At 37.3% G+C, this 23,937-nt stretch overlaps 2 protein-coding genes across 2 annotated transcripts in view; both read right to left on the bottom strand.

Annotated features, from left to right (window-relative positions):
- Positions 1 to 7,319, bottom strand: part of LOC118320984 — a gene marked incomplete in the record, with an annotated part of 10,654 nt that extends 3,335 nt beyond the window's left edge. Inside the window, 5 exon segments of the mRNA XM_035652123.1 lie at positions 2,276 to 2,414; positions 3,311 to 3,415; positions 3,733 to 3,923; positions 4,962 to 5,125; positions 7,236 to 7,319. Of these exon segments, the coding sequence (XP_035508016.1) occupies positions 2,276 to 2,414; positions 3,311 to 3,415; positions 3,733 to 3,923; positions 4,962 to 5,093 (567 nt within the window).
- Positions 7,320 to 7,635: 316 nt separating this feature from the next.
- On the bottom strand, positions 7,636 to 18,196 carry taldo1 (transaldolase 1). Its single transcript, XM_035652368.1, has 8 exons — positions 18,034 to 18,196; positions 14,582 to 14,705; positions 13,630 to 13,737; positions 12,795 to 12,926; positions 10,762 to 10,937; positions 9,191 to 9,388; positions 8,321 to 8,466; positions 7,636 to 8,166 (listed from the first exon to the last, which is right to left on the bottom strand). The coding sequence occupies exons 1-8, from the start codon at positions 18,131 to 18,133 to the stop codon at positions 8,134 to 8,136; spliced, it is 1,017 nt and encodes a 338-aa protein (XP_035508261.1). The 5' UTR covers positions 18,134 to 18,196; the 3' UTR covers positions 7,636 to 8,133.
- Between the last annotated feature and the right edge of the window lie 5,741 nt (positions 18,197 to 23,937).

The following is a 23,937-nucleotide window of genomic DNA, read 5'->3' as shown; positions in this document are numbered from 1 at the left end:
AGGAATAAGGGAACCACTTCATTGAAACATATAAATAAGAAACAATTTTCAATGATAGAATGATCTGCAACATAGCTTCCAAGGTGGTTGAGAGTAACTTAACTACCAAGGGCAGCGACCCACTTTGAGGGAATTATCAGAGATTTGTTTTCCTGAAACTGCTGCTGACTACTCTTTGGATGGGCAAAACACACTGGCAGGTGCCGGCGGTTACTGGCCCAACCCATGGCTTTGCGTAACTTGCTCTTTCAGCGTGATTGCTGAATCTGTTCTCCTGCCACCTTACTGACACGAGCTTCGTGAAGATAGCCAATTCTCTTTAGGGCATAGTAAGAGTCTCTGTTTTCACCTTTCTGTCCTCGCTCTGGACCACTTTATCCAGTGTTTCAAAAGACTACTTGTGTTTACTTTAATTTACATTAAATAACAGTCACTGCCTTTAGAGAGTTACACATACGATACGAGTACACGGTGTTGGAAGGGTTAACTTACATTTTATTTCAAGTACTGTAATGGACACGTACTAGCTCTTTCCTCAACAACCAGTTACATTGCTCTTTTAAACTTCATATGAATTCGTAAATGTAATTAGCACAGACTAGTTATAACAATATATTGCAATAGTATAGGAAGAGTATAAGCAATAAGTTTGCTTAATATACTTCAAGTGACGTAAGGTACCTGCAGTACAAACTGGCCTGACTGCAGTAACAGGGCATCTCAATAAAGTTAGAATATTTCATGGAAAGTGGGTCATTTATTTCAGTAATGCAATTGCAAAAAGTGAAGCTCATATGTTATATAGATTCATTTACCAGTACCAGGAGTGAAATATTTCCAAGCCTTCATTTCTTTTAATTCTTGATCGATTATGGCTTACAGCATACAAAACCCAAAAATTCAGTATCTCAGAAAATTATAATTATTAGCTAATTATTTCAGCGACTTGTAGACTCACGATGGTCACCCACTTTCTAATCCAGGTGAGAGTGGTGAGATCGTGCGAATGAGTGAGCACCTGCAGGAGAGTCTGCTGACGCCTTACAATTGTCTTTCAAGGTCTCCAATGTCTGGTTCGAGTAGGCTACCACAATCATGTCGAAGACTGCTGGCGCTTGACAGTTGTCCAGGAATACACACGGTCATTGCCACCCCCTCGAAGGAGGGAAACCACAAAAGGTCATTGCTTAAAAGTAATAGCTGGCTGTCCAGAGTGCTGGGCTTCCAATGCATATCATAGAAAGTTGGAGTGGCAGAAAAAGTGTTGGTAGAAAAAAGGGGACAGCACAGGGATAACCGCGAGCCTTGAGAGGATTGGTGAAGCATACATCCATCGAGAATTTGGAGATGCACAAGGAGTGGACTGGAGGCTGGAGGTCAGGTGGCAGTCAAAGAGTCACCACACACAGAGTGTGTCCAGGACATGGCTCCAACTGACAGGAAGCGGTCTTACCGCGTAAGGAGAAAAAGGACTGGACTGTTGGTCGATAGTGGTCCAAATCCCCTTTTCAGATGAAAGTGAAGTTTGCATTTCATTTGCGGGAATCAAAGTCTTCCTCAAAGCTGAAGAAAGAGTGGAGAGCACAGAATCCACAGGTTGCTTGAAGTCCAGTGTGGAAGGTTCCACAGTCATTGAGTTTCGATGGTGGGAGCGCACTCTACTGGTGTTGGTCCACTATGGTTTTATCAAGTCCAGAAGTCAACGGCAGCCATCTACCAGGACTGTATTAAAATGTATTGGTCTTCTGAAATATTAAAATTTTACTGAGAATACTGAATTTGGGTTTTGTTAAGCTGTAAGCATAATCATCAAAAGAAATTAAGGCTTGAAATATTTCACTCTGTGTGTGATGAATCTATATGATATATAAGTTTCACTTGAATTGAATTACTGAAATAAATTGACTTTGTCATGATATTCTAATTTACTGAGATGCACCTGTATGTTACAATTATAAGTTCTGAATTCAAAGTTTTACTTCCTTAAGTTAAGGATCTTAGCACTTCCTATAACTATAAACACATGATATCATATACTGGAAATACATAGATTTTTTCATAGATGAAGCTGGATTTTGAGTTTTTGAGATTTATGTTCATCACACATAGAAAAAACAGAAAGGCAGTAACAAGATTGAGCTTAAAAAAATGAAAAGGCCTTTTTTGTCGTAGAAAATAAAGTTAAGTTCATCTGCCCAGAAAAAATGAAACTGAAACGGTGTTAACTGTGTTGTGGCACTGTGTGTTTAGTGCTTAATGCTGAAGTTAGACTCACCTCATCCAGCTCTATAAAAGAATGCTGAGTGCAGTTGAGACACTCTCCCTGGTCGGAGCGGGCAAAGCGACATCGCACCCTGTCACCATCAAGGTCTTTCACTGACAAATGGAAGTGGTGGGGGCAGTTCACACGAGCCCTGATCCCATTGCAGAAACATAGAGATAATCAGCCCTCAAATCACAACACAAAGATATTCATGATAAAGGAGAAAAGCGAAAGTGGATATAACCTGTACAACTGAAAAAAGAGGTGTAATGTATTATTACAGTAATTGGTCAGGTGCTTATTTCTTGGTCTGGACTCCTCTGCTGGTTGCCAGGCAACTGGTCATGTCCAAGAAATAGTCCAACACATAAACCCGCAAAACTCGGAATTGTTGTTTGTACACTTTTTTATACATGTATTGATTAAACAAAACAAGTTCTGTATTAATTAGTGAGAGTTAGAGATGCTGGAAGGCAGATACTGTTACCGTTGAACAATTTCAGACTAGCTGTTTCCCCCTCTTTGCAGTCTTTATGTTAAGCTAAGTTAGCCAGCTACTGATGGTAACCTACTGTAGCTTCACATTTACTGTACAGCCATGAGAGTACTAGTGAGTACTATCAGTTATCTCATCTAGGCTACAGACTATAGGCAAGAAAGTGAATGAGTATATTCCTTAAAATGTCCAGGGCTGATAGGGGTTTACGTTCTTCAGTGACATTTAATTTAAATTAAACAAATTATATTTAATTAAGGAAATGGCATTTGCCATGATGGTGTTTTCCTAAGGCACCCAAAAAATCATGTGACTTAAAACTTAAACTTTTAAAATCAATTTAATGTAAACAGTTTTTTTCAGTATTCTTGACTGGTTCAACCCTGTGTTCCATAAAGCCCTCATTTTCCTTTTCCTTTTATATTCGTGTTCAAGCTCTGCCTCCTTTGTGTTTTTGATGTGCAATTTAAACTTCACTCGACTATTTGCAACAGAAGAAAGGATAATAGGGACTGGGTGTGTGTGTGAGAGAGACTTAATGTGTTCATTACCTTAGTGGAGGAGGGAGACCAACAAAAGCAGGTTGGTTGAGTCTCCCGCTGTTTGCCCGAACTTTTGGTCCTGCATTCATAGATACATAAAATTCTGTGTTCGGCCTAAACATTTAAGGGGGAAAAAGTGTGTATTAGAGTAGCTGAAAGTCCTTTCATTGATCTTATTTGAGTTGTTAAGTAGAACAGAAAACAGGACTTGGACTTGCAGCTCTTGGTACACAGACAGTGCAGGATTACGACAGGAATGTTAAAGGAATAAAAGCACTGAGCAGCACACACAATGAGTCACTGCCTCACATATAAAAACATATCAAAAGAACATAGACTTTTAACAACAATTAAAGATGAAAAACATTTTTGTTCAGTGTATAGGTTACGTGAGAAAAATGTGTGGAATTTCAGATGCACGTAGGTCTTACCCTAAATTGATGGTGGCATTGTAATTACTAGAGACAGTTTTCTGCCACTGGCGGACACACCAGCCAGAACCAGGTTCGGTGCCGTTAAAAGGTAACGAGGTAGTGTGGACCAGACAGTCCTCGCCTTCAGCGCACAGTCCAGACAAAGCTGGACAAGGACTGGGAGCGATGGCAATGAAATGAGCCCGCACCTGCAAGAAGCAAAGACACAAAATGACAAACTCTCATATAAGTGCAGTGATTGATTTTATTATTGAGGTGAGTGAATCATAGACATTTGCAGTCATTACCTTGTAGCTCATGAGGTGTTAGAATACTGATTTTGGCTATACTTTTATTCTGACTACCAAGTTAGCCAGTCATCGCCTTCTAGATGATTAATTAGTTTGGTAATCTCTCAACAGGTGACAATAACAGGTTACAGCATAAAGTGGTGTTCAGCGGTCTAATCTGTCTAGACTACCAAAGGCAGGGTCTATCAGGGTGACTGCTGGGGACTGATGGTGTTGTTTTTGGTGGTTAAATATTTTATTGTTGTCACTTGATGTATTCATGTTTTATGTACCTTAGTCTGTGTGCCTAAGTCTCAGTGGGTTCTATGTTTTACCTGGCTGCAGAACAAAATATTTCTCTGGGGACAATAAAGTTGAAGTTGATTAATGGGTTTAATATGACCATTAAATAATTAATTAACAGATTATAATAAATCTTGCTCAGTTTCACAACGAAGGGTACCTTCAGACCACAAAGCCTCTTGATATAGACTTGAAATGGTTGTTTGGGGATACAAGTTGTTTAGTAAGTGGTCCCTGTCTCCATGAGTGGTAAGTAAGAAAAATAGAGGGATTATTTTTAAAATGTATGTAAAATAAATATTTTCTTCCTTAGATAATGAATCCCTGAAAACCTTTTTCAAGGTTTTAGTTAAGGATTAGATAATTAGGTTATTTTAATGAATCAAATACCTCCAAGCTTGGATGGTTTCAAAACATAATCTAAAACTATGGATCTCTAAATGCAAATAACATAATGCTGCAAGCTCTGAAAGGATACCTACATTGTGGTTTGCATTAGTTCACTGTCAACTCACATGGTAAAAAAACCCTACAATAAATAATAGAAAGGTAAGAATAGAAATGCATAAAAAGAGCTATCTGTTAGTGCTAAAGAGTTTGGACTTGAAGGCAGAGTGACAATAAGATTTTTAGGGGACAGAAATCATTTCCCACCGTTCTCCCTTCATTGCTGTCCAGGGGCACAACATGGACTGTCAGCCCCAGAGAAGAGGCTTTGCAGGTCGGGCCTAACAGGAACAGAGTCAGGCCCTGCAAAAGGATGCTCAGTTTGAATCTGTTCAGCATCGCAGCTCCTTAGTCTGACAGAAAGTCTGAAACTTTGGGAAATAGACAGAAAGGTTAATTATATGATGTTAAATTTGTAATATTAAGCTGAACATCAATGAGCAGACATCATAGACAAAGCTTGATTCAGGTACATGTATAATGTTTCTTTTCTTTTCAAATGAATTACCCATAAATGAATGTAACCTACCCAGCATAATATGTGTTGACACTTTCTGAAAGAAGGCTGTTGTTTTGTCTGAGAGGAATTGTGGTGTGACGGAAGCACTCAGTGAATGTCTTGAAAGAACATTGTGAAAGAGATAATAGTGGAATGGTGACTGAATAATTATAGCTGACATAAACTGGTAATTTACTGTACTATACGTATGCACGCACGTATATGTATGTATACGTATGTGCAATTTGTGGTTTGTGATGCCTAACATACGTAAGATCAAACGGTTGAAATGCAGGACGGTAAATAAACACAGTACAAGTATTTTCTTCTAGTATTCAGATATGAATGATTGACAGACACAGACACATCGGACATTTTTGCTGTTTTTCTTCAGTAAACCTGCAGCTCTATACAGCATATGCAGAAAATAAGGAGTTCAGGTGCCACCCTGAAGTGAAGACTGCCTTATTAAAGAGATTGGTCGTGGACATTCGTGATTGGATGGTACAGGGAACATGTGACTATAAAATGGGCGAAGCCAGATATAATTTAACAAATGATTAAACGGAGGTAGACACGAGGGAATGAACATGCATTAATACATATGTAGTCAATTCATAGTAAACAGACACAATTACAGTTTATGAATTCATCATATCAAGTCATACCACTATAAAAAGTAATTTCATCACAAATCTTTTTGGATGTTTTTCTGCCAATTTTACAGGTAAAAACCCAGTTTTGCTTTTATATTGAAATGTATCAAAAGCAGACTGGAGTTTTGCAAAGACCAGATTAACAGCCAATGGCATATAAAATGGTGTCATCTGCATAAAAATGTACGTTACACTTTGTCCTGCGCCACCTAGGGACTCGGTTACTGGATATGTGAAGCAACTTGCGCTACGTGTTTAGATCGTAAATAGATCAACCATCTGAGAGTTATCCAACTCGTCCAGAAATAGCTGCAGCCCAGGGCCATTATAGATGATGGGGCTATGGTGGAATTTACTTGTGACAGGGACCCATTGTAAATTTTCGCCTCTGGGTCTCTAGGTTGGTCTGGCCCTGATCTCAGTGTAGTTTGTGTATATTATTAGGAAATGTACTACACCAAAAGGTTATAGTTTAAACCTGCTTAAAAGTTGTTTTAATTAATGTCATAAAATAAAATATAATAAATACATTATACATAAAATAAACATAATAAAATAACCTTGAATCCTTTATGTGGCAGTGTAAAATGGTCCAGTGTGGTTTGAATATTTTTGTTGTTACAGAGCTGAAGTCTTTTCTTAATAGATGATTCACAAAACAGGTTTAAAACTTGAACCAACACATTTTGGGAGCATAGCTGACTGTTGCTGACTGTATGCTGAACAAAACCTTTGAAGGAAAATATCCCTTAATTACAAAACACTGGTTGAACTTCTTAAAGTGCTGAAACTCCTGATGCTTTTAACAATTTTTAAATATATTTAATTTCCCTATGTATTGTTATAAACTGACAAATGAATGCCATCACTGCCACATGTTGCCACGTTCCTTGCGGTTACAAATTTGCGCTCTAAAGAAAACCCATGAAAAATACTTTGCTCAGTTTATTGTTCTATTGAGGTTTCGGTCATACAATAATTCTGTTACAATGCTTTAAATCTTACTTTCTCATGTTTGGTTGATCCGTACAGACTTTACTACTGACTTTACTGATTTACTTTAAGCTCTGTTCATCATTGTAAGCAAGTCTGTGCAAGATCACGTATGTATATTATGTACTTTAAAATATTACTTTGTTACCCAATTCAGTAGGTACTGAAAACTTCTGAAATTATAGAAACGGCCAATTGACAGATTTGTTGCTTAAATTACAAACTCTGGTCGACTGAACGCTCCACAACCACTATGGAATAAATGCAATTAAATACAGCGAACACAAAGGGGAAATCAAACATCTAATACACAAGTTAAATAAATCCCATTACCTTAAGCCAATTGCCGCACTTCCTTTCATAAACTTCAAAGTCCTACCCAATATTGAGATTGTGTTTCGACTTCAAACAACAAGCATTGTGGGTTTGAAGGAAACTTACGCTTTATATATAGGTCTGAAGAAGTTAAGGTGGAGTTCAGCCAAGATTGAGCAGAGATGGAATGGAGTGAAACCGGCTCAACCAGAGATCGTAAAAGAGGCATGACAAAAGCCTTACGTCAACAGGAGGGCTTTACAGAACTGATAAGAATAATACCAGTTCTACCTCAACTGTCGCAACCATTTTGAATACTTTGCCATTAATGCAGTCTTTGTGGGTCTAACACGTCGTAACTCACTGACTGAGACAGACAGATGACAGAAACAGTTGAAAAACAACCAAAACACAATTGTAATGACTGATATTTTCATTTATTGAAAGAGCAAAATGGTACATTATAAGGAATGATGGTTGAATGGTCTTTATCAAGTTGTGCCCTCAATCATGTTCAAATGGTGTCAATAGCAAAATTGTGGTCCTTTACGGCCAAAAAGTGCTCATGGTCCTTTCTAGTAGTCACATGATTTTTCAATTAATGAGATCATGTCTCATTAAGACATTTTTTTCTTCAAGTTTTTCCCCTTTCTGGTCAAATTCCTTGTAAATATTAGGCTAATATACAACAACTCCACATCAGCATCAATCACCATTTACATTTGGTCAAAAAACAGTCAGTCCCAGCCTAAGAGAGGAAAGTGTCCATTCAGGAGGGATGTCCCTGGAGTTTGGTCAGATGAGGAGAGGGAAGGCCATCTGGTGTTTGGGCCTTCAGGGAGTTGGGGACGAAGAAAGTAGCCTCCTAACTTCTGATACTTCCTGTCAATGTGGCCGGAGATGCCAAATCTGTCCCTTACTGGCCGTTTTTCACGTTGAGCATTTTCTCCTGCAATTAAGAAACAAAGAGCCAAAGAGTCAGTGTACAAAGCTCGGCAAACACCTCGCATAAATGAAAAAAATCTCTATATTGACAGCAAGACAAAGTTCATACACACTATACATTTGTTTCTTTGGATCTTGGAAAAGAAAAATCCTCTTACTTTGATCATAGTCTCCAGCTTGATGGCGTCAGCAGCAAACTTGCGGATTCCGTCAGAAAGTTTCTCCACAGCCATGCGGTCCTCGTTGTGCTCCCAGCGGAAAGCCTTCTCATCCATGTGAACTTTCTCCAGATCACAGACCTTGGCTACAAAAACAAACCATCAAGGTGGAAATAAGTGCATGATTAAGTTTTCAGGTTCTATAAATTAAATTAAACAATAAGACATCTATGTGCAAGAGTGCCCAAAGTCTTTGTATAGTTTGTTAAACTGAACAATCTTATTCTTTCCTCAAGAACAAACATTTCTATAGTAACTGTAAATATTCTGCCAGGATGGTAATGTTTAATTATTTTTGAATTAATGTGTTAACATCTACGGCAAAAGCTTAATTTGTTGACACTGAGTGGGCCACATTATGGTTTCAATATATAGCTGATGACACGTCATCTGATAACATCTCCATTTACCATCCTTTCCCAAGTCTCTCTCTGTGCCCTCCAATGTTTGGGGATGACAATGAACACATTTGCTCATGGGAACAAGCTTTTAAAAGCAACACTGTTATTCCTCTTCATACAAGAACAAAGTACCATGAGACATTTTAATAGCAGGATATTGGATAGGATTGTTTGCATGAACACATGGTGCATGACAGGGAAGCTGTGATCAAAGGTTCCTAATTGAATGAAAATATTATAAATTAAATTAAGTCCAGAGAGGTGCCAAAACACAAAATTAGACTGCTACCAATCTGGTTTGGTCTGCTTACATCAAATGTCTTCCCTTTTTATGTTTCTTGTTCAGTGAATGTTCATGCACAATTAAAGTAAAACTGGCAAAGTTAATGAGGACAGCAGTCCAATGTACCTTTCTCCACATTGAGCACCTCTGAGACAGTGCTGTGGTCCTGGCTGAGCTCTGCGAGCAGCCCAGGGGAGATTGTGAGCAGATCACAGCCAGCCAGGGCTTTCACTTGACCAGTGTTTCTGAAGGAAGCGCCCATTACCACGGTGCTGTAGCCAAACTTCTTGTAGTAGTTGTAAATCTTGGTCACACTCAGCACACCTAGGGGCAGAGGAGAAAGCTGAAATCTTTTAAAAGCTGCTCATGCCAGCATCTCTGGTGCGAGAAGCACAGTAAGTGCATTTGCATCCACTCGTTTTTAAATATGCTTTTTGAATTTGCGGCTGAATGGAGAGAAAAATCTTGAAATATTGCAAAAAAAAGTTTGTTTGGTTTAGGCGGAAAAGTTGGAGTATTGATAAATACAAAATGTGACAAAGTGCAATGGAAGAAAATCACAATGTACAAGAAGCATCTGACTTGAATATCCACTGAAGCCTGCTAAGAGATACTGTAAATTAAAAAGATGAAAAAAAAAGTCTGATCTGTGTGGTGTGATAATAAGTCTGTAATGTTCAGTATTATTAATCAAATGAATACTTGAAAAAACTGAAATGCCATACATCCATCGTTTTTTCTGCACTGAGGTTTGACTGAGGTTCATTTAATTACTTCATCTTATTGTGTCCTCTTCTTGTGCAATGGCATTATCACATCCGACTGAAGCACATACCATTTTAATTTTATGGCTCCCTCTTTGTTTTTGTTACACGAGTTTTAGTTTTAGTTTGTGGTGTAACATAGGTATGTAGGTTGTTGAGTCCGGAGGAAACGTGCCTCATAAATTGGTGCAGAGACACCATGTCTATAGTACACCAAATATACAAACACATTTAACTTAGGGAGTTAAGTAATGTTCATAGTGAAAATATAATATATGAAAATAAGAATGAGATAGCAGATTGTTTTGCAGACTGTAAACAGATCATTGGAGCAACTCAAGTTTGTGCATCTATTGTTGCCTGTTTGTAAAAGAACAAAAAAAAGTAAATGCAACAACAACTCAAAGATATCATGACCTGCAAAACAGCAGACCACTTATAACTGCAAATGTGTTGTTTTTTTAGTTTTTTTTTAAATTATTGTTATTCCAAATTAGAATTAAATTGAGAATTATTATGCATGGCAGCATGGTGGCAGTAAATTCAACCTGAACAGACATCTACCAAATCTGTGCTGCACCAGATAAGAATATTTGTTCCTGGTCCACATCCTCTGCTCTGATATCAAACTGTCAGTATGCAAAGATAAAGAAAACATCGCTCTTAAAAAAAAAAATAAAATAAAAAAAAAGAAGTTGACGAGGAGTCATATGATTGGCCACTGCCTTCATCAGCCTAAAACACATCCACATATAGCCACCAGACAAACTGGCAAAAGGCTGGAAAAAAGCGAACTGTTCAGATGTCAAATGGCTGCATGAAGGCACTGAAACACTTTCGCATTCAACATGACCAAATCTGACATTGGTGCTACTATACTGATAATGTAACAAAAGAATGCAGGTTTTATGGCATTAGGATGGCATTTATTACCTGGGTCTTCGTGGGGCTCGTAGCTTTTGCGGTCTGTATTCTCCTTGTACCAGTCGAAGATGCGTCCAACAAAGGGTGATATGAGGGTTACCTTTGCTTCTGCACAGGCAACAGCCTGAGCAAAGGAGAACAACAGGGTCATGTTGCAGTGAATACCGTGCTTCTCCTCGAGCTCCCTGTACAAAAAACAAAAACAAAGTATTATTTTATTTTAGAAAAACAAACAGTAATATGTATATGTAAATGTGTTCGTCCTCTGCTTCCCATTTCAACCAGAAACTCCTCAAAAAGGGGAACAGGCCACAGAATATTAAAATATCACACCTTACAGTTTCATCAAGTTCAGGCTTATTATTTTGTACTTGTTAAAAATGTGGAATCAACTGAGGTAGTCCTATTAACAGAGATACAGGCTGCAATCAAAGTAGACTTGTAGGTTTTGGTACCAAAATCAGGCATTACAGTGACACTGAAACGTAAAACACGTTTCACTCAAATCCATGTGTTTTAGTCAGGTCACGTTACACAGCTTACCCCTCTAATATTGTTGTTTTTGTCTTGTCACGTTAAAGAATTTTTTTGTCAATGTTTTGTGCCTGAAGCCCGTGCATTTATATTTCTTCACATTCTTTCTGAACATCCTCGTGGGGTTGGTGGCCCATCAGCTTTCCATCATCTGTATTTTGTTAACAGCCAACAGCAGACGCCAGATGTTTTATGCGTTTACCACTTAGGGAGTGACCGTGCATGCACATTGACAAGACGTGTGACAGTGCATGGGACAGCATGTGTGTACCATCTGCACTCCATCCACCAGACCCATAAATGTCTGAATGAAGCAGTCTCATGAAGCGGTCTTCCCGTGCCTTGAATATTTTGACTGTCATGAGGATGACTTCATTCCCATAACGCACAGTACAGGGACAGTATGTACATGTGACGCCCTTCGGAGCCGGCTGTTGGACGAGTTGGGTCGTCGGGGACATGCTGCTGGCTGCGACATATACAAACAAAGAGCCAGTTTCTTGCTCTCCTGGTTTTGTTGCATTTCGATTGTCTTCATCATAATTTCCTTTTAGTTGTGTTAAACCTTTTTAGTTACAACTCTGGCTTGGTTGCGACATACTGGACAGGGTTTGCACAAAACTACAATATGATTGTATTGGGGCTGCAACACCAGTCCATGGTAAGGTCTCCAAATGTCTTGTTTTTTGGCCAACAAACAGTCCAAAATCTAAAGATATTCAATCTACTATGATTGAAAATGGAGAAAAGCAGGAAATGCTCACATTGTAGAAGCTAGAACCAGAGAATATTGGTGGTTTTGCTTGATAATTCATCATTGATAAATGATTGAGCAATGATGCAGATTATTTTTCAATCACAGAATCCTTTAATTGACTAATTGTTAGCTCAAGATTGGAGCTGATGAAAAATAAGATAAAAATAAAACAAAAAAGTCAAAATTGTTTTTGCATATGGCACGGTCATTCATATACTCACTCTGTATCCTATTGATGGTGATAATACCCTTTATTTATGGTGGATTCAGTCACTGGATGTTTTAGAGGAGCAGTAACAAGTAAAATACTTCTGTTTGACTTTGCAATTTGCTGCTTTGATTAAAGCAGATTTCAAAATTATTCTGATGGTACAAGGTTTAGTTTATAGAAAAATTCATGTAGTGAAAATCTGGTCAGTCCGTCAACTTCTACAGATTGGACAGACTGGAATTGTCAAATTCATTCTTAAATGATGCATTCAGTATCTTACGTTATTCTTATTCTAAACAATGTTATATTACATTATATTTTATTGTAAGTTTGGGTGTTTATTACTTTATTACAGATGGTAAGATGACAAAAACAAAGGTCTCTGGCTGAACTCGAACTGGGGACTGTAAGATCCTGGTAGAAACCCTGCAGTTGCTGGTTCACATATTTAAAGGATTATGAGACCTCATCGTCATCAGAAAGACATTAACTGACACGTATATCAGAAATGTCAGTCTAACTAACGCAGAGAAAACATACTTGCCAGCCTGGATTCCCTCCCATGTTGATGACAGCTTGATGAGCACACGCTCCTTGCTGATGCCTGCCTCTTCGTAGAGCGCGATGAGCCTGAGAGCCTTGGCAAGCATCTCATCTTTATCAAAAGATAGTCTGTTAGGAGAATAAAAACAACACAGCCATTAAGCAATAAGCCCACATCTGACAACCACACTCTGTTGAGACACAATTATTTTGTTTTATTTAAGACTACTTCCAATTAGGTCCACAAGTCCTTGAGCAGGATACTGAACTGCAACTGCTTCTGAGTCTAATATGATGCTTTGTTTGAATGTATATGTGAATGACTCAATGAGAGGCAAATTGTATACATAATTATCATAAATAAAGCATGTTAGATAAAGGCGGTGTATAAATGCAGTCCAATTTACTGTGTTTATTCAATTCATTATTCAGGTTCCTCTTTAACTTTGGTTGTACAACACAAATAGGCCATACCAGCGTTTAAACATTTTTCTGAAGGAAAAACATGCATTTTATATATAAGCTTTTGTTAATTAATAAATTATTGATCAGTAATGTGGCTGCTGACAAATAAAGGAAACTGCTTTAAATTTCCATCCTTGTGAAGTATATAGTGCAATGATATTCCAGTGAACAAAAGAGTGTTGTCATGTCAATTAAGTTGCTCTCTGAATACCAGTTGTGCGTTTCCTACAAGTCTAGCCCATGACTAATACACAGGCAATTTAAGCTTCTCTATGCAGACGTACGAAAAGTTCAAGACAGTGAACCTTAGGTAACAAGTTTTCCTTCATACTAGCACCTCGAGACACAAAAGAACACCTCCGCCTACCTTGCATCCACCTCAGTAGAGACTCTGCCTGGGACCTTCTTGAGGATCTCTAGCCCGAAACTCACAAACAGCTTGTCCATGGTGTTTGCGACCTGCTCCTCTTCAGTTCTGGACAGAGAATAATAATATTAGTAATATTAATAATATGAATCTTTTATAAAACACTTTTCTAAACCCTTGTCACAAAGTGCTTCACACAAAAATAACTAGCAAGGGCAGTCTATGAAAATCAACTAAAATCTGGAAAAGCTCTCTGATAAAATGGTTTAAGAAGACATTTAAAAGAGGTCACTGATTCTGCAGCCCTGATTTCCTCAGGTAGCTTATTTCATAGCTTCAGAGCTCTGACTGCGAATGCTCTGTCACCTCTGGTTTTCAGCTGCGCCTCAGGAACAGATAAAAGACCTCTGCCTGAGCAACGGGCTTGAATATGACTAAGTGGTCAGATACATAGCACAGAGAGGCTGTGAAGAGCCACTTTGTCACTTATAAGTTCGTTAATGTCCGAGTTACACTGAAAAGGGAAATTCATGATAATGGATATTGTGCAGCTGTTATTATCCTAACAAGTGCATTTATCACGTTTTGCACATTCAAATTACTACCAATTTGACAGCTCCGAGTATGGAGACTGTCTTAAAACACTGTAAATATTTAAGTTTAATGTTTAACCAAACTCTACTACACAAGTCCAATAATTACATTCACTAAATGGCATCACAGATTTCAGGTTTAAGCAGAAAAGGGAAGAACACTGCAATGAACTGCCTGTTGTAAATTAAGGAAGTGTGTCAACACCATGCACAGCAGAACCATCTACTGTACATCTACAAAAACACAAAGTGTTCCCTTTCTTTCGCAAAAGACTACTTTACTTTAAATACTTTACTGCTGTTTATGTTCAGGTTTGGCCCATAGTGTAATGCAATCTCATTTGTGTGCAACCTCTTACCCGCCTTTGGCGATGCCATATTTAATGGCCTGATCCAACAGGGGCTGGTAGGCTGGCATCTTAGCAGCAGCCAGGATAAGAGACGGGTTAGTGGTGGCATCTTGAGGCTTGTACTCGTCAATGGCTGCATGATGGGAAGACAGAGCAGTCATTAAAAGTCACATACACACTCACATAACTCAAGATTTTCACTGATCTCATTCAAAAATAATGCTATGAGTACGTATACAAAGTCAAAGAGTAAAGAGCCTGTGTGTTTTAAACCTACACTATACTGCTGCTGCGAGGAAGGAAATGGCACCATCTACTGTGTACGAATATTACTGCACCGTACTCTAAAAAAACTGCTGAGTCAGAAAAGATAGATATAGATACTTTATTTAATCCCCGAAGGGAAATTGGGTCGTCATAGCAGCCAGGTACATTAAAATACAATAGAATAAAATATAACAATAGAATAAAATACTTCGATAGGAAAGATAAAAAGATAAATAGGTAAATAAGGTGCAAAGAGTTGTAATTGCAAGATGGTGGTAATAGTACTGATGACATGAAAAGGCAGATGATATCGTTTTTTCCATTCATACAAAGAATACTGTTTAACGCCACTTTTAAAAAGACAAAGGCTTAAGTATGGTATCGATTAATCATTTAATTCTCTTTTGTTTATTACTAAAAAGCTTTATATGTGTTGGGGATTCTTAAGACTCCCATACTTAATAAAAGCTGCTGATGCTGCAACAGACAGACATAGTGATTACCCACTAACTGGAACAAACCTTAATAAGTAACCAATGGAATCATTCGAGCTGAAAACCTTTTATTAGGATAAATGGCCAAAAGAGTTCAATAATGTTGATGAAGTGCTGCAATAAAAAGGTCACAGGGCCTGTATTAAGGTACGTCATAACCTACAGAACTGTTTATTAAAAGCATCCTGTTGCAGTTTAAGTCCAGAATTGAATTTGACATGCAGGGCCTTTTCACCAAAACAAAAGGTTTTAAGTCAGCACTCGATTGTAGCAGCAGTCCAGTCGGCGCTGCCAGCTCTTCAGCCCAAAGAACAAAGCCTACCTCTGTTCTGAAGCCAGAGTTTTTTTTTTTTTCAACCCACTTCCAAAAAAATTGGATCATTATGCAGGTCACTGGGTTTGGACTAGATACTCATGATCAACAGTTCCAGAAGACACCACAGTCGATGTGCTGATTACAGCAGTAGGCCCAAAAGATGGAGTTTGGTCTGTCTACTAAAATAAAGTTTAAGCTTTCCATAATTTAATATCCATCCCAAATACAATTAATGTCCTCAACTGGGGAAATGTATACCTTGAAGTTATGATAAAAGGGTGAATGCAAATAAGAGATTGTAAATAATATAACGTTAGTCCAGCCTTTTCTGTGCAAGCGGAAGTGGTTTTATATTTTGTAGTTGAGAATGTTGAGTCCACTTTATAAGTTGACCTTGAATGTTCACCAACTACATTAACATGCATATTACAGCACAATTACCACAAAATGGGGAAATGAAAAAAGGCACCTGAAGCATTACAAAACCTCTACTATAACTTTAATTCATCCTATTATATCCTATACTGTAAACATATGGCTGAATTCCCAATAGAATAGAATTTTTATAAATTACTTGTTTGTTTTGAAAGCCTAATTTCATTTAACTCACAAAATAAAAAGAGCACTAAACAATTCATCATCTCACGAGGAACCTTAGACTATCGAGAACTGTGCAGGCCAACTAGTTACCCAAGTGCCCCTTTAATTTACTTTCAGTCTCTTCTTTCTGCTGAAACTTACGTAAGTGAAGCAAGAGTGTGCTGTTACACCAAGTTCTTGCACTTCTTATGTGGAGCAGAAGTGGTTTTACATGTCTAAACCTACAGCCAGTAAAACCTGAGAAGTCTTACAACATTCAAGAAATACTTAGATTACATAAATCAGACAGACGTGTGGATTTTTAAATTTAAAAAAAAAAAAAAAAGAGAGAAGCCGATGGCTGTGTAAACCTCGAGGAACCTCTTTTCTGATCACTATCACAAACTCGTTTTTTTATTTTTTTAACGACAGTACTGACAGGTTTTCACAATGAGAGAGATGTTTTATATAAACTGTTGGATCGATGACAGACACTGTTGATGTGTAAGGCTTTGTTATGTGAATCACCCTGCTCGCTTCGCAGTGTTGTATTGAGACAAGCTGCAACTAATTACTATTTCTGTTGTCGACTGTTTTTTTTTGTAAAGCCCACAGTTTGATGTCTTCAAATTGTTTTTACAGCTTATATGTGTATATTATTATTATTATTATTATTATTATTATTATTATTATTATTATCATCATCTTGTCCGTCAGCTGTAAAGAGTTACACTAACCTCAAATAAAAACACAATACAAATAAAGTCTGATTTAAGGTTAAACCTTAGGATATTAAATTTAAACTATAAAAATATGATAAAAACAGCAAATACTTGCTTTTGGGAGAAGCCAGAATCAAATAAAGTTTAGTATTTTTGTGTGGTGATGTACTTAAAACAATGACTGCTTCTAAAAACTGTGGTCACTTATCATTTTGTTGATCACATTAAATTCCAACCCTATTGAACTGCACTAAAGGACACAGACAACGTGTTTTTGTGCCCGTTTTCACTGCATGCATGTCTCAAGACACAACCCTGCATCAGTCGAGGACACTAAACACAGTGTGCAAAAGACACACAAGTCATTTAAAAAGTCTCTGCAAACATCCAGTGCTCCTGCTGTGTAACGAGAGTCACAGACCAGTTCTGTCATGTCATCCTGAGTCTGCAAACTCTGGATGAGGAACTATCGGGGTTTGCATCACAGTTTAACAAGATTATCACACACATTTCCTCATTCTGACCCATTGAGAAACATGCCCTTTTACTCTGTGGCGTGAAAGTGACAAACGAGGAAGCAGAAATCACATTTTTACACCCTTTGTTGCGTGCTAACTCAGTATACAACTTCATTTTAGCCTCCAAATCATCTGTATTTTTCCACCACGTACACGCTTAACAGGTGTCTCGTTTCAAGTGGTGACTTGTGAGGTTAATAAGAGGCTACTGTGAAGAAACAGACTCTGCTTTCTCTATCGAATAAGTTAAGCAAAGAGGTTAGTTAGCAGCATGGTTTTGTTGTCTAACGCAAACTAACCCAGGCAACCTTAAGAACAAGCAGCTATAATTGGATTATCAGATCGTCAACTTCAGTAGCTATTATAGTATTCAAGTAAACCTCACTGGAGTTAACACTTGACAGCCGGCTGGGTCCAAATAACCCGAGATAAACGCGAACAAGCAGCTCTCCCACCCACTGATGTTGACACAGAGGTCAGTCACATTAAACCCGGATGCTACCCAGCTAACGTTAGCGTGCGCCACAAACCGAGCGGGTATTTATTTTATTTGACATTGTTTTACCGTTAAAATCCCCCGTGTCTGCCACCACCACGGTGTGTTTCTTCAGCTGGTTCAGCGCTGACTCCATTTTCCTCCGTTTGTCCGGTGACACGGTGGACATGATGAGAGCCTTTTATACCGAGAGAGAGAGCACGTGAGAGCGGACTGCCACTGAGGCGGGAGCGCGCACGGTGCAAGAAGGGAAGCTGTGAGCGGGAGCGCGCTCCTGGAGAGAGAGAGAGAGAGAGAGGAGAGAGAGGAGGGAGAGAGAGAGAGAGGTGAGGATTAAAGGGGAGGAAGGAGGAAATAAAACTGTTTAAAAATAGGGGCTTTTACAAATCCCAGTTTATCCAAGGTTTGGCAGATTACTTTGTCAATTTATCAATTCATCGTTTTTTTACATCTAAACTCTTTGCACCTTACCTACCTAGTTTATCTTTTTTATCTTTTCTATGTATGTATTTTTTCTATTGTGGTATTTATTCTATTGTATTTTTTAATGTAATTTATTAATGTACACTTTAATGTAATTTGCCGCCTTCGGGGGGATTAATAAAGTTATCTTATCTAATCTAAAGTCTAGGCTATCTACCTCTATCTATCTATCTATCTATCTATCTTCTATGCTATCTATTACTCTTTCCATCCCTCATCCATCCATCCATCCATCCATCTATCTATTATCTATCTATCTATCTATCTATCTATCTAAATCTATCTATCTATCTATCTATCTATCTATCTAACTCTAATCTATCGTTATATATACTTAAAATCCTTTCGTCTTGGCCATCAGACTATAGCAACCGCTCCTAGTTAAGGGCACGGGCAGGACAATTATAAAATAAATACAGCAATTATCCATCTGTAACTGATTTACTTCCATTTGCACTCAATTTGCGCTGTTTACTGTTTTGCACTGTTTTACTGTGGCTACGGTGTTATAAGTTAATTTTATTTTAAGTTGATTTAATTTTAATTTTAATTTATTTTAATGTAGGTTTAATGTATGTTTAATGTATATATGTTCCGTATGCTACTGGATACTTGAATTTCCCTCTGGATAAATAGATAAATAAATCTATCTATCTATTACATATTGTCCCAAGGTATAACTACCCTATATTGTGAGGTAACACAGTATAAAAATACTCCATTACAAGAAAAAGTCCCAGCAATCAAAACATGTTGTAAGTTAAATATTAATACTGATCCATTAATGTTAGCAGCATTTTAATGCTGTTAGGGTGGAGCTTTTTAACAATTTTATTAGGCAGTTTCATCAAGCTATCAGGCTTTTTGCATTTACCGTGACTGAAATAAATGTAGTAAAGTAGACATTACTCTCTGAAATGTTAGTATAAAGATACAAAATGGAAATACTCAGGTACCAGGACATCAAAATTGTACAAAAGTACAGTCATTGAGTAAATTAATTACATTCCACCACTAATACTTAGGAATAATGATTTAGCTACATGTTGTAATTTATATACAAAGTAATTGGCATCAAATCATAAAATACAACTGGTCTTTAAATGTGTCTAACCTGCAACTTTCATTCTGAATGCTTATTTTATTTTCTCTTTTGCTTTCTCTTTTTGTGCTTCCTTTCTTTTCTGTGTTTCTCTGCCTGCACTTAAAAGTAAAAGTGGAATATTAATAAAGTTGAGTGAGTTATAAATAAAACTTTTGACATATGACAAAAGAGGCTTTGAATTACAAAGTTTGATTCATGGTGTAGTTTTGTACAGCTTATAAATATATTTCCTAAATAACTATAGAACTATCAGATACTACCTATAACATTTGATTTATCTATTTGTCATGGTTTGGATCTCCCTCCAAACAGGACAGGAACAGGGAGGACTACAGAGAAAATCACTGTTGCCAACCTGACCTCCATTCAGGACTTATACATGTCCAGAGTCAGGAAACGGGCAGGATCACTGCAGGTCCATCACACCCTGACACAATTTGTTCCAACCTCTCCCCTCTGGTAAGTGCTACAGAGCAATGTACGTCAAAACAACTAGACATCGCTGTGACCAACAGTTAACACCAGGCACTCAGTGTCAGGAATGATCACAGTAGATTCAGTTTTGAGCTGAGAGTGGAGTTTCTTCTGAATGCTCCGATTTCCCCCCACCATCAAAAACATGTATATTAGGTTCATTCTCCAGTCAGTGCCCTTGACCAAGATACTGGCTCAGATCTGGAGTTAGTCCCCAGGCACCGCTGGATGGCTACACACTGCTCCTAACACTTAGGATGAGTCGAATGCAGAGAATAAATTTCCTTATGGGGCTCAATAAAAGATAACCTAACTGAACTTAACTGTGCGATGACTCTGTGGCTTAAACATCCACTGTAACTTATATTGTCCTGTCAATTATTTATTCTCATTGTTAAATACACAGTTAAAAACAATAACAACAAAGAACATGTAAATAATATCAGTAAAACAGTCTACACATGCTGTGCATACTGTCATATATACCTCGTGTATATAAAGTAACCTGCTTTTTAAAAATATTTATTCCAACATCCTTTGCACTCTGGGTCATTATTATCTGACTGTCTACAAATGTTGTGACCAATAAATGTGATTCAGATTCTGATACTTGATTTACTAAATAACAGGTAAGTGATAAAACATTGTTTTCAAGACTTAATAATGGCTAATGGATGTTTTGTCTTCTTCAAGGAAATGTTTTACTGAGCACAATTGCCATAATAACCTGTTAAACAGCCTAAAAAAGCTTGAAGCAACTTAGTTTGAAAGCGTGTTTGAGTTTGACAGATGCTGATTAACTGTAATGAAGAGTAATTTTCCCTTTCAGATAAACAAATATGAATATAGCAAATGACAGAGCAGGGAAAAGCTGTCTTATTCATTGTGAGAAAGAAAAGGAAATCTAACAGCAATCTGTGTAGGAAGTAACATTTAAAGTTGTTACCTTGTTTTTCTTCTTTTTATCTGTTGACACCATCTCATCAGGTAGGCTACCTGCAGAAATGTCAGTCTCATCTCATTAGTCAGATTAAATCGCTCTCCATGATGCCAGAAATATAATTCTGGTGTAGAAATACTGCCTTTATTTTATTGTCTAAAACAGTCCAGTGTAAGAATACTGAGTTTAAAACTTAGAATTTTGTGTCTAATTGAGGTAAGTCCTGACACTTCCTAGGTGCCCTTCATGATAGTTATAGCCCTGGTTAATTTTGAAACGTATATCTTTCTAATGACAAATGAAACTGTTGTTGCTGTTTGGTTCAGTCATGTTCTGTGAGCCCCGTTAATCAGGTATCTCTGAAAAGCATTGGAACAATAAAGTTTATTGAAGTTGCCATCTTAAACTTTTTACCTGCTTTGCAATAACATTTAAATTACTCTGTGAATGACAGAATATGAAAAGTGTAATATGTTGAGTATTTAATTATAAAGAGAGTCTGCTCAGCATTTTAACCACGTGCCACAGCAGTATGTGACTTGATTGCATGATTATCTTAATAACTGTACTAAGGCACCTGTTCCTGATATATCTTCTTGCCCTGCAGTAACAGCTACCTGAACATGACGCTTACTTGCAATAATATGGGAACAATTTAATTTAAGAAGCCATTACATATGGTGTGATTTTCTCGCTGTACCTGTATTCAAAAATTATACTTCAACCCTCAGGCTGTAGCAGCATAATGAAGCTATCACTTACTCCATTACCAACCTTGTAGGTCTGCGTCTGCTATACCGACATATTAATATCTCTCAGTTGACGCTGCGCCAGGCAAGTGTCAGCACCATGCAGGTATCAAAACAGAAGGCATTGATCATCACGTGAATGATTTCAAAGAGCCTCGCATTTTTCCAATGCGTGAAAACCTTCCTTCAACAAACAATTTCGACCTCAAAGGTACAGATAAACAGAAGCCTTCATTGGTGCTGTTATAGGAAACACTATCAGATCTCTTGTTTTTGCAGTTCTTGTTCATTTTGCCAGAATTTCTGAATGTTTGTTCAGGTTGTAAGCCTGTGCAAATGGTTTGTGTTTTACATGTATGACATTGTTTGCTGAACTTAGGAGGACTTAAGAAAAAAAAACAATGCTTTGAAAATCCCACTTACTGAGCTCTCTCCTCTTTTAGCACTGTGTAGGATGCTGTATGCCAAACACAAGAACGGTTTTCTTTTACACGTCACACTCATGAACAGTTAATCAGCCATGTGAGGTCAAACAAGCAGAGCAGACTATACTGTGCATATACTCTAAATATATGCTGATGCATACTTGTGTGTGCTGTGTTTCAGGTTCCTGTTTGGGGGAAGCTGGAGGCCATCAACGAAAACCCGGCCCATTCCTTTCTTTCCTCTCGGCACATCTTGTGTAATGTTGGTTTGATTTTCTTTATAGTTCATTGTTATTTCAGTCCTTTTGTATATTTTAAAATATATATGTATACTGGAATTCAACGTGTTTATTACTTTTGTTGAGCAAAACTAACCTCTGTTAAATAAAAGCTCAAGAAAGAAGCTCAAAAATAAGACTTTTACAAATCCAGTTTATCACGTATGGCAGATTATTTAGCAATGTAAGTCATAATTATACAACATATTGTCCCATATAGATCTCATAGGTCATAACTAGCCTAAAGTCCTAAAGTAAAAGTCCAGCAAACTATTACCTGGGTAAAAGTAAATATTAGTAGTAAAGCTTTATCACACATACATGTTATTGGAATATTAATACTGATGCATTAATGTTAGCAGCATTTTAATGCTGTTAAGGTGGACCTTTTTAACAACTTTTTTAGGCAGTTTAATCAAGGTGTCATGCTTTATACATTTACTGGGACTGTAAAATAAATGTAAAGTACACATTTACCTTTTGAAATGTAATGGAGTATTAGCATAAAGGAACAAAATGGAAATACTCAAAGTACCAGGACATCAACATTGTGCAAAAGTACAGTCATTGAGTAAATTAATTACATTCCACCACTGATACTTAGGAATAATTTTGATTTAGCTACTAATGTAATTGATGTATTAAGAAATTGGCATTGAATGCACATTTTATTTTTTCTTTTGCTTTCTGTTTTTGTGCTTCCTTTCTTTTCTGTGTTTCTCTGTGTGCACTTAAAAGTAAAAGTGGAATGTTAATAAAGTTGAGTGAGTTATAAATAAAACTTCTGACATATGATAAAAGAGGCTTTGAATTACAAAGTTTGATAGTATTTCCTAAAACACTAAATAAAAGTTGTGACATATGACAAAACAGGCTATGGATTACTTTTAATTAGATTCATAGTGTAGTTTTGTACAGCTCATAGACATAGTATTTCCTAAATAACTATAGAACTATTAGATACTACCTATAATCTTTGACTAACACTAATAAAAGTTAACCTTTGTGTTTTTGAGTATTTGAGCTGGTCCATAACAAAATTAACCCACTTCTGTATATAGAGTAACTTATCTATCTAAATGATCTATTCAGTAGGCAATGTATTTCAGCATTCTTTGTTGTACCACAACCTTGTATATACAATACAATCTGACCTTACCAACCGTTTGTTGCTCTTGCTTGTTAGCTTTAAGTATACATTTGATTATGTTTGTTTAGCTGTACATCTGTGTTTGTATTGCGTTGTAAATTTTGTCCTCTGCACTGTGTGCGAGTATATTGGGAGTTACTGAGTAAGAATGAATTAATTACGATTTTATTTCCATCATTTACGTGGCTGCTCCCTCATGGGATTATTCAGACACATTAACTAACAACAAAGCAAACAGTTCTGGCATGTTAACCCCCTTGTCATTCTAAACAGCAAATACATAAAAACAAACCAAGCTACACATAAAACATTCCACAAATAACATTCCAAAAGATTACCCACAAATAGTATACAACAACATCCACAAAA

Source organism: Morone saxatilis, unplaced genomic scaffold, assembly GCF_004916995.1.
Source record: "Morone saxatilis isolate NCDOM2014 unplaced genomic scaffold, NCSU_SB_2.0 Contig11, whole genome shotgun sequence".
Classification (NCBI taxonomy): Eukaryota; Metazoa; Chordata; class Actinopteri; family Moronidae; genus Morone; species Morone saxatilis.
This window is presented reverse-complemented; position numbering and strand designations above follow the sequence as displayed.